We start from the raw sequence: 12,121 nt of genomic DNA, 5'->3' as shown, positions 1-12,121 counted from the left end.
GCCCCCTTGTGCCTCGCTGGGTGGGCTGGCCTTTTGGGCCATGCCAATAGCCCAGACACCTTCTCAGTGCTGAATATATATATTCTGCCCGAGTATTGTGCCTTCTTTCGTCTTAAAGGAGTCTCGGGGCGCTACATTATATCATCTCCAATAATTAAATTATATCAAAATACTTACTGGCATCTCCATACACACTACATTCGATCATTTATACACAAATAAAAAGGTTCATTTAGGACCCTACTCTCTATTTTAATAGCTAATTCTCTGAACTCGGTAATTTTATCATTAGCTTTAAAAATATGTTGTTTTTTAGCTTTTGCACAATAATTACTTTACTTATAATACTAATAGTCCTCTTGAAGACATAAAAGCGGACTACAGACAAGACTATTGTTATTTTTATCTAAAAGCAGGTGTACACAAGCCGACACCTGCCGTTTCCAATGACATTGTTGCTATTAAGCTTTCACATAATTCGACCGTCGCTGGAATGCGCAAGTCCGAAATCGAGCGCATAAAAGGCCGAGCTGAGCCGGCCCCCGTCCTGCTCCCACCCCGCCCCCCGCTCCACCCGCCTGCGTGGTACATTCCTGCTTGTGTGCGCTGGCATGAATACCAAAGCGCAATGAGAAAATGCTGCCTCCATAAAATCGGATTTACTGCGTCTGTAGAGGTCGGACTGATCTACAATGATCAGAACCTGTAAATTACTCTGTTGAGCGTTCATACTCCAAAGACCTCAAATCAAATGCGAGTGTATTGAGAGACCATTTTGCAGTAAAAGAACCAGAAACTCACTTTTATTGCTTCCAAATTTACCAAGGCAGTCAGAGTTGCACACTCTTCGTCATTATTATTAGTAGGTTTTGTGAACCCGGAGTATTATTTTGATCTGCCTCCACCATTCCAAACCGGAGTAAATTGCCGTATTCTTGCAAACAATCGCCCTCCTCTATGATGCGAGCTTCCGCCAGCCTAATCAGGTGACTCGGTGCATTTTCAAGTTTTAACTTCGGTTGTATCAGGGCTTCCCTATACACGGCCTACCAGAAGGGGTTTTTGAGACCAAACTAGCCGAATCACAAATTACTTAACAAGGGGAGAGATGCATCTGCATGGTTCTCTCTTATGCCGACAAAAATGTATTTATGCTCCTGATTGAAATCTTCCACCTTTAAAGTCTTTTATGGTAGGATAGTAGCCCTCCTAAGGGAGCTTCACATAAATTTGTTCATAGTATTTGGTGTCGTACGTAGGGACAATCGTAGTGCCCTGAGACGTCCCTGAAGCCAAATAAAGCCTGTCAACTTGGGCAGAATATGTAGTGCCGATAAAAAGAGGGACTGGGGACCACTGGCACGGCTAAAAGGGCGTGTCAGCCAGGGAAAGTTCAAAGGAGGAGGCTTAAGCACCAGCGAAACTGAAATGGAAAGTTAAAAAAGCAACCAAATTATTACAGCTAGCCAACTTGTCCGTCTCGATGGTAGCCTCGAAGACGTCCAACAAAATTGAGACCTAGCGCTCTCTATTTAATGATCGATTAGTACAAGAAGACCCCATCTCCATAGTATCGAAGAAATGTCGAGAGCTTGACAGTCCCCTACAATAGTTTACTTCCACATTTTTGGAAGGCTTCTCAACCTTCTCATTCCATATGAAGCCCGTCAAGAAACCACCATGCAAGCTTTTTTTTCAGACTCAGACAGCAGGAAAGGAAGAGGGTAGAGTTCTGCAATACAGTCAAACATGTCAAGCTAGAATCTACTGTTTTAAATAAAGTAATGCCGTAGAAAAACGGTGATCCCACGAGTTAAATTGTAGCTCCCACTTTATCTGTGAAGGCGCAGCTTCCTCCACAGCCTTCCCTATTTATGGATGTAAACTTTGAGGGATGTTGTTAGGGGTCATGCAGGACCAATTTGCAGTCCTTTTGTCCTAGATAAATTGTCATCAGTAATGTAATGCTTTAGTCATGTCTTCGGAGTTTTTTGGCTCTGCACTCCCAGTCGTTGCGTTGCGATCCACTGGATAGTAGAGCAACAGCAAGACGTCGTGAAACTTTACCCGTGACTTGATCACAGGGCTTCCGGTTAATCGGCCTTGCAATAAGACGATTCGTGTATTTCGGTGGTAGCGACTTGTCTCGGGAAATTTGGTTACAATAATTTTTAACGCCAATCTAGTGGGTGGAAGGCCGGTTGAATTCCTGCTGGAATTGCCCTACATATGTGGAGAAGGAAGTATTTTAGGGCAAGGAAACCCCTAATTTTTGTTTTAGTCTTTTCTGTCAAACTACCTCCAGTAGTGTAGAGGGAAATGAACTCCCACATCCCTTCATTTGGAACCACGGACATGTTAAATTAGCCCCAAATTAAGTGTTGGTACTAGGAAGAAATCTAAAGAGAGGAAAACGCCATTTCTCTTTTCTTACCCCACTGCAAATGCGCACAGAAAAGGTAGGAGTCTGCTGCTTTTTTGCTATCATGGCAAAGCTCTGCACCAAAAGAAACGCACACAACGCTTTGCGATTAGTCCGTGGTGACAATTTTTACCTCCACCGCTCCATTCCATGTGAATGGGGAGAAGTTGTTACTACCGGGTCTTGGTTATGACTGATCCTACTTTTGGTAGAATGATGATAATAATTTCCCTGTTGCCTATATTGTGGCGTTGGAGGTGGTAAAAAAGGCACTAGAGCCCCGATACAGCTTTACCGTAGACGTCTGGACGAGCCAAGAGGCCGATAGCAGAGAGGTGGCTTGAGCTGCGCCTTATGCCACCTACTTTGGAGGTAATTCTAGAGAGAATGAACATTTCTCTATAAATTATACCCTAGTGTATCATAGGAACTGCAAGTCCAGAAGTAGCAGTCAGACTCCATGCCGCTGTTGTGAGGATATATCGCTGGAGAGGAAGTAAGAGCAAAGCAGAGCTGCTACGGGTCAAATTAACCAACCAAAAGCAAGAAATAAAACAACAATGAGGGTGGAACGTCTAGCCGATTCAAAGAGCCACTTTGTGCCCCCTTCTACCCCGAATTTCTGGCAGGGACTTCAAAGCTCAGTTAATAGGCTGTCGTCGACGAATGATTAACAAATGTTCTGGCACAAAGCGACCGACGGAGGGAGGCAAAGTGGAGGAACAACAGTTGTTCACACTCGTATAGAGAGAGAAATAAATGCAAAAGGGGAAAGCGTTCAGGAGTGGCAAATGTAGACCAAAAATTCAGTTGATGATCGGCTACTTTGCTCACTTTGATCAAACAGAGGCCACTTATAAAAACCCAACTTCCAGCTGTTCAGACGTCGGCCCAATATCTGTCTTAGTGTTTAATGGCAAAATAGGTCCGTTAGTGAAGGATATTCATATGGGTTAGCTAAAACAGGCGAACGAGTGTAATAAGGCCTTACAGGAGGGATCCTAGTTTGCCCCAAGGCCACTCTCCTGCGAGTTGTAATGAACCACGGAGCAGGAACCATCATGATACAGTGAAGGGGCACACCATGGGAAGAAAACTACTTATTAGTGGTTGTAGGTGCTGCTTCCATGGTTAAGAGTCCTAAAATCTCGACATACTGATATGGTGAAATGCATCAAGAAATGCACAGCTTTAAAATAACCTTTCCTTGTTCTTCAACTGGCTCCTTAAATGCCGAATCTCGATTCTTTAGCAGTCATTGGGCAGAGCTCCAGACTGATGCTGTTTCAACAACTCCTCGTCAAACATCTCGTGTAGTACGGAGTCTGAATGATTAGCCGATGACGTTTGAACCTTTTTACACCCTAATAGGGTCCACTCATCACCCTTGCCTTTAGGTCATGGCACCGCACTGAAGTAAAAACTGCGTCAAAATCATCAGGGTTTTATAGAACTGTTCAAAGGAGTCATTTTATTATAATCAAGAAAAGCTAAAACATCAAAAGCACATCTTATATCTATCAAATCCTTATGTCTAAGCATTGAATTGCTTTGCACCTCCTTTATCGGACTAAATCCTGCAATTCTGACTTCCTGGGTTGTTTCAACCTGACAAGGCAGTACAGAGTTTTGAAACCGGATCAGACGCCTGACTTATGACAGGTTGATAGCTTCTTCAATGGACCAACTGATTAGGTGTTAGTGATGCTGCCAAAAGTTTGATTAATGATGTCATGGAAATGCCTTTTTAATGCCAAACAGGCAATACAAAATTTGTTATTAGCTGGCGTCAAAACAGGCGTTTTTAAACGCCCTACAGGGTGTTTGGTCTTTTCAAATGTCAAATTATTGCAAATGGTCTGGTATTTCGGGAGGTCTTAACCTTGTCACCTCTCGAAAAGTGCTCCACAAAAAGTGCATTCATACTACCGTTCTTAATTTTCCCTTGTATTGGTCTTAATCGGCCTTTAATAGAAAAACTGAAGACTAGTCATTTGAAAGGCTTTGGCAGTCATTTGGCAGTTGACCAGAGTCATTTAGAACGAGACCTGCTTCTAAGTTGCTGCCAAACCTTTTTTAATCCTACCTGATGCTGAAATTTGTGTCTACTTACTTATATAGCCACCAAATGGAATTTAAGGGAACTTTAGACCAAGCTCTAGTGCCGCGATTCCCTGTCTACCTCTGCTTTTCGGTTTCGCGATCACTTTGGGCTCCGCAACTGTGCTTCCGTTGGGAGGTTTGGCATCGGGGTCATGCCAGTGACCACCCAAAACCCTTCCACTTGTCAGCAATAGATATTCTGCTTAAGTATTCACCTTTCTTTTGCCTTCAGGTACGACTCGGGGCACTACATTAGTGGCAGCGGAAAGCGAATCCGATCCCAAGGGAGAACTACCCTGGTTTCAATTCCTGAATGCTATATCGTAGCGTGGTGGAAGAAGGGAGTATAATGATGACTCCTAACCAAAGGGCTGAACATGACGTCTACTTTGGGTAGCTACCCCAGTCCTGTGTTGTGCAGGAAGATCATTAACAACTGAAGTGACATTAGTCGTGAACACTGCGGAAAGGTTCGTTACTTAGCTATCTACGGTATCTGTGTGGAGATGTCATTTAACAGAGCACACCTTACCTCCTCCACCTCTCCAATAGCTAAGAGGTGCATAGATGAATCTCTGACCGTGCTGTATTTTATTTTTCTTATCTTAAAAATCTAGCCACCATCTTGAAAGTGGTACTGTCTACTTTTCTTTGCCTGTGTATAGCGTATCTTCGCTGTTTACCATAACCGATTCCAAATTGTGGTTGGCAAATACTCGGCTGCCAAAAGCGACAATTTTATTTCCTTTGCAAAAAAACAAAAACAACGTTGCAATATCTTATACATGTATGATTTAAGGGATGACCTCTGGATACATCTTAACCCCAAAATACTCCTCTCCCTCTCCCCTTCAACTCACAAGCTTGGAGGCAGTGTTTCTGGAAGATCAACTTTTCCACGGACTGCTCCAAGAGGTAGTAAAACTTCATTTTTCAGCATCAGTAGCTCAGGTACTTTTGACCACCTCCACCTTTACCTTGTTTTTTCAACTGTGATGATGTTTTATCTCCCTTTGCGTTTGTGGCACATGTTGAAGTCTACGGTAGCCGCCTTCTAAAAGGTCTTTTGGATTCCGCAACTGACACGTTTCTCACTCATCATCGGTACATCCAAAATCAGTTGATGAATAAATTCGATTGTACTATCAATTCCTCTGCGCGAAGTAGATCACTAATTTGGAATTCAAATGCCCCGAACCACCAAAATGTTTGCAGTCATGACTACAAGACACGGCTAATCAAGGGACCACCTTAGTATAGCAAGAACTTAAAATACTTGAATATCATTGCTCACTGAATCGGTTCCTATCTTATCAAATTAACCCACGACGATGATGCCTCTAGGAGGAGGCATTCAGCCTTCCCCTCCATTCAAATAAAGCAAAACATCCATTTCGCTGCTGCAGTAAAATGATCCACATTTGAATGCACCTGCAATATGACAAGTGCGGCTAGAGAATAATGACTACTACACACACCATGACTCCTGCAAGTTTAATAGATTGCCTTCATCACCATTCCACGCTACGTCCTCCCGCCAGTAGGCGCCTCCTCCCCTTCTTTCCCTGCGCCCGCGTTCAAGAATGCGAGATTGCCTTACAACCAGAGTGGATGACATATGCCTTCAGGCATTCCTCCTGGCAACCCACCTGACCTTTCGGCCGAGGCGCAGAATGTGCATTATTGTTGGTGATGGCCAGCGCTTTGGGTTGGTTGCCTATTTCCAAGCTGGCTGCCACATTCTATCCCAATCAGTGGGTGCCAGTGTAAATGTGTGGTGTAAAGCAGCCAGGAAAAAATCAAGAAGACGACTTTGGGTGTTGAAAGTGTGTTGGAGGCGAAGGTAAGAGGGGTGGTATTAGGACAGCAGGAGCAATAGCAGCTTCGTTACAAGGCCTTCAGTCAGAATGAAGCCGCAATTTATGGACAAAGGTCTCCTTGCTGATTGCGGGTATGTCCGGCGTTCTGTGTTGAATGGTTGCAAAATTTTTTTTGCAGACAATTTAAATGCGTTTGGCTGAAGGACGATGATAACTTTCTCTCGGTACAAGTAAGGTAAGGTAAGTAGTATTTACGGTGATTGTGATAATCACAACAATGTTACTCTACCAACGATTGATCTCTGGTATCTACTGAGGCGGTACTGGAGGAAGAAAGGGGAGTAAAGTGGTCCCAACTCACTCTATTCGGCTTGCAGAGAGCTGATTTGACCTACCGCCACGGCTACAGTGGTCGCGAAGCCTTCGTGGTATAATTTGTGCCGTTGGTCCATCTCAGCTAACTTTCCGCCCTTTCCTAGTATCCAATTCCCGCCTCCATCTCTGCCTTGCCTTCACCGTCTTCTCTTACTACAGCTTTGGCGTGCGGCCACTTGGGGGCTCCGTCGTTGCAGCTCTGCTGAGCGGCATGGCCTTGGGGCCATGCCAGTAGCTCTCAGCCCTTCAGTACATCACCAATTCATATTCTAACAGGGTCTAATTCCTTTTTTTTTTATCTTCGACGAAAGCTTGATTTGCTGAAGTTGCAGTTTTGAGGGTCAGTGACCCTTTCTCCTAATGTCACAAAGATACGATGGCAAGAAATGTCATACGAGCTCAGCTGGTAGTACCAATCGGATTCTACTTCTACTTAACCCACTTATATTTATGATTTTACTACCACTAATCCTTGTTCCTTAGTTCAGCCGACCTTCCGCTGATAATCCTCTGCCGAGTTTAAAAGTGGAGTTAACTGATTGACCGGCTCCTTGTAATCACGAAGGGGGGAGGAGAGGAAAGAGGAAAGAAGCATTATGTCGACTGAAGGCACTGCATCAGAGTAGTGGACAGGGGTAACTGCTAATAGGCAAACAGTTCCCCAGTAAAAATGACGAAAAAGCAAGTAGTTATGAGAAGAGAGGGTAACGCTGTGAAGTTCACCCAATCAGCATTTTCACACCTCTTCTTAGCTGGTTGCAGCTTCTGTTTGCCTCCCTACCTCAAGATTCTACCTACCATAAAATTTACAGGCCCTAGACTTTTATCCAGAGAATTCCGATTATTCCTCATCTTCTAGGAGCCCTGGTGTTTATATTTCTGCATTCCTCATCCCTCGTTACATCTCTTGATCCGTTCTTAAGTTGAGGATGCCTGGAGCTGACTTCTGTGCTGGTTCCAGACCAACCCATTAATCTGCATTGAATAACGGCGCAAGTGTATTCTTTTAGGTCGTATTTGCGAACCTCTGAATTACGCAATTCACTTTCCTTCAAATCAAACTGAAGGCGCGGAGCCACGCTGACTTCGGAACATGTGAATTAAGCTGAAAGGCTTTCACCAGGTTTAAACAAGTGGAACTGGAAGAAGGGAAAACACGTAATCGAGTTTGGCCGATTGGCGGAAAAATCCTGCTGGACCCTTGTTTTAGCATTTTTTTCCTTCTACAAACCCTGCCTTCTAAACTGTTACCGCCATTAACTTCCTCCCCGAATGGAAATGGTGGCAATTTTATTGAAATTTCGGTCAGAATAGGTGATTCACTGGCAGCTAGGAATAAGCCTATCACACTCAAGGTACGAAAGAAGGTGGCAAAGTCCACTGAACTCCGTAAGTAACTCCATTACTATGGTTCTAGACTTCTTCATAGCGTCTAGTAAACCTTTTTACATTGCTTTGCTGAAAGCCTGTTTCCAAAGGCTAATCAACGCCCCTCTAACCTATTCCACCTACACCTCCACGGACAGCCTTCATACTTAAGTGACAGAAAACCACTCTACACTTCACCACGGAAGGCATCAAAAGGAGGTGTTTCAACAAAACATGTAGCGCTGTTTATCTACACGAAGGTAATAGCCGATGAAAAGATGCGAAACGCAATAGAAGAGAGAAAGGAAAGAAAACAGTTGTCGGTTTGTTCAAGACACAAAGTCTGTGTGTAAGAGCGGGAGCGGGATGCATATTTGGTAGGTACTATTCTTGGTTTGGCACATCTTTCATAAAAACAGTCGACCTAAAATAAGCAAAAGAAGCCTTAAACTAGCAGAATTGGCGCCGATATCGTATTAATCGCCGTTTTGATAGGCGATTCCGCGACCATCGATCGTTCCTTCAATATGGAAAACGCTTGTTCATCTTTCGTAGACATGGTAGCAGCACCAAGAGTCACTGAGGTTTCGTCATCCTAATTCCCCGATTAAGACGCGGCGAAGCACACTTGACCTCCAACTATGAAGGATTTGAGGATTTGGACCCGAGAGCAGGAATGAGACCAACTTGTGCCCAACGTTTGCTTGATCTTCCCCAAGTTCTTACATCATTCGCTTCTGAGTCACTTCCGAAGGCGACAAAATTGGCAACTTCTTGACATACAAAAAATGGGGAAGTCAGAAAAGTGGCAATTGATCATTTCTGACTGCGCCTTTTGATCGTCTTCTGTCTGGCAAGTTGGCGGTCGCCTTGGTTAGGAATAAGGTAATATTTGCCGCCCCGGAAATGAACATAGAGGTGGGATCAAGGTATCTCGAGTGATTGTTTTGCGATGGCGGCGGTCCCCACCGTCAAATGTCACGGAACGCCCAACTCACGGTCCAAACTCAGCTCTACCTGCTTTTGTACTTCGAGATAAGGCAAGTGAACATCACAGTTTTATGATGCCTCTGTGGAATTGACATTCCTCGAGAAATATGCGTTGGGCACATCCCCAACAGTCGGCAAAAAAAAATACTGTTAAGATTGATGGCTTAAAGATTACCTACCTGTAACCAATGCGAGAACAAATGTAAACCGAGCCGCTGGTTGACCCGTTTTGCACCCTGCAGTCCTTGGGACTGCCGTAACATCCGATTCCTCCTCTAGGTCTCCAATGACTGAAAAGGAGAAACAATGCAGTCAAGGTACCGAGCAACGGGTACTGAATGGACAACACATCCTTTTACCATCTGATCGACCATCCACCTCCCCGAAGTTGTAATGCCCCACCGGTTTTGGCGGCCCTTGAGGTGGCAGAAGACTGTTCCACTCATCCACATAACCAATGGGTAGACCGCTGCTTTCTTCCATCTCATTGTAATTGACTGGTAGGGCGGCCTCCTCGTCGATGTCTATTACCGGTCCCAGAGCGTGGAAGTTAAGGCTTCGTTCTTCTTCTTCCTCCGGTATCTGTGGTAGGGGGGAAGGAAGGCCCTCCTCAACGATCTCGCCCGAGGAGCTTCGACGAATCTTGTTCACTAGGGCCCGTATCGCCTGAAGAGATGATGGAGGAAAATGATGTGTCTGTCTAGTGCAAGGCTCCACACCGCTGGCGTTGTAGTCATCCCGCTCGCACCTACGCGCCCATATAACAAAACTACCGCCAAGTTTGCTGTTTACTTTATAACACATCTCTAGGGTGGTGATTAAGGCTTTGGGCCAGAAAGTGGACACAGTTGATGTTACTAAACCCTAACTGTCCGGTTTTCTTGAGCATTTTACCAACGTAAAAGTTTTTCCATTGGGAAACGCCTCCATTTATCCTGCAAGATGCCCTCATTTTCGAGCAATGCCAAGGGACACAGAGGCGGATTTTATGATTGTGACATTTGTTTGATGTTCAGTCACTGATAGCCCCGCATTAGGCGTGGGCCAAGGGATGACCATTATCACTTATTTCGGTTAATGGAAAACAGTTTATTGCAATCTCGGTAAATTACAGTGGCTGTTGCCACAACAAGTGAAGAAACTTGAGGTTGTCAATGTGTCAGTCTTAAGTGCAGATGGACGACTTTTAGAGTTAGGGGATTGAGAAGTCGGCCGTCAATCAGGCTACTCGATGTATCTCTTACGGAGCCTAACACTAGTCACCAAGGCATGGATCAAAGTTCCTCATCTCGAGTTCTTCGTCATGGGGTCTTTGACGGCTGCTTCGTCGAACCGGGTAAGGCAACTGATAATGTGGACTTGGAACGCTAAGATGGATAGCATGGTTGGACTATCTTTATCAATGCCCTCTGACCTTTTGCTATAGTTTACTGATCGGGAAGCAGAAATCACTGCCTTAATGCGATAGAAAAGTATTATAACCCCCTGTTTGTATTACAAGACAATGAAATTCAGCCCCACGGGGGATGGAGCTTTCTAGGAGGGAAGAACAAAGGTCTTGTAAGTCAATGGTAAAGAAATTCTGCGCAGCCTGTGTGAGGTCGTGTTGCATTTACCATCTTTTTCTTGCCTTGAACTGGATACAGGAAAAGACTAGATCTTGTTTGAACACGTTTCAGTCAAAATGGAACACCAATTGAGAGAAGAAAAAGACTGTGTAAACTCTTTTATACATTTTTCAAGAGAAGGGACGACAGTGGACCGATTGATGCAATTGAATTTGCCAGGAAGACTTTAAATCGACTGAAAAAGAATTCAGGCAGTGTTGGATGTCTTATCAGTAGTTCTTCTAGCTCTGTGGCTAACCTTTGGGTTTTGGAGTCCACAATTTTGGTATCTGAGCTCTGCGGCACAAATACGTGACGCGCGCGTTACCTTTTAGTTAAATGCAAAAGTTTGCACCAGTTCGTTCTTGGAATGAATTAGCTGAGTCTCTAACACCACGAAGGATTAAGATGGTCTCAACTTGTTGATAATAACAACTTCTTATTGGAATAATGATTTAAATTACGTACTTTGGTGGCAAGAGATATCAAATGAATGGATGATAAAGTGAATGCAGGATGGATGGGACGGATGGATGGGTACCTCCCCTTAGGGGAGACTTCAAGGACCTAGCTATTGGAGTAGGCTGTCTTAGGATAGCTCGGCCGTACCGACAAGTCTTACTGTATCGAAGCAGCATAGGTGCATTGATGTAGTAAAGGATTGTTGAGAGAAACGCATTCTTCGATCCCTGATCCACAGTTTTTTCCTTTTACAAATTGGTGACTTAGAAGTCTTGATTTGACTCAAGTTACGGTGTAAACAGCTTCATGACAAGAGTGAGGCAAACATCCCTACCCTTTTTTATCTTCAGCCGCTGGTGAAGTGGTCATTAATCACCAACAAACCGCACCTCGTGAAGCGATTTCGGTCAGATAGGGGAAAACAGGAGAAGCTGTTGAGGTGACTTGAAAAAGTGGGCAAGTAGAATGAATGCAGACGGTTTTTCCAACTTTGCGCCATTTTTCACCATTGAAAATGGAGAAAGGAAGTAAAAAAGCAATCACCCTTTTCGAGGTGGACTCGTGGTACACACCCGTTCCAGTCTTGACTAAAATCTCCACTTCTTTTCGCCTCATCACCTGACCACTGTTTTAATTCGAATGAAGTGAACATTTGTTTACTGCGGTCCCAATGATGCCAGTAGAGGGACGAGTTATAAGCATTGGTCACTGTGGGGAGGATACGAGCTGACATTTCGAAAGGTCTTAAGGAAAAAACAATTTTACCACTTCACATGGTCTGCTGTTTTACTACTGCCCTGATGTATGAATGGAAAGTGTTTCTACTAGCAGACCCTTTCCTCTTTGTGGAAATCCTCCTGCTGAAGGAGAAGCATCGGCACAGGGTGTAATTAACTCTGGGGACGAACAAACCGGGGTCACAACTCCTTTTTCGTGTTATCATTTGCATTTGAATCCCTAGATTTCCGTGGAAG

The 12,121-nt window shown here is 44.3% G+C and overlaps 1 protein-coding gene across 1 annotated transcript; it reads right to left on the bottom strand. All coding sequences in view use genetic code 11, as the record gives it.

Moving 5' to 3' along the window:
• Nucleotides 1–7,204: 7,204 nt before the first annotated feature.
• On the bottom strand, nt 7,205–9,882 carry EGR_07267 (hypothetical protein; the record flags this gene model as incomplete). The annotated part of the gene is made up of 3 exons (XM_024496516.1): nt 7,205–7,362; nt 9,258–9,368; nt 9,438–9,882. The coding sequence occupies 3 exons, from the start codon at nt 9,880–9,882 to the stop codon at nt 7,205–7,207; spliced, it is 714 nt and encodes a 237-aa protein (XP_024349101.1).
• Nucleotides 9,883–12,121: the final 2,239 nt, after the last annotated feature.

Source organism: Echinococcus granulosus, assembly GCF_000524195.1.
Source record: "Echinococcus granulosus chromosome Unknown EG_S00073, whole genome shotgun sequence".
NCBI lineage: Eukaryota > Metazoa > Platyhelminthes > Cestoda > Cyclophyllidea > Taeniidae > Echinococcus > Echinococcus granulosus.
Note: the sequence above shows the minus strand (reverse complement) of the source record. Positions and strands in the feature narration are given on the sequence as shown.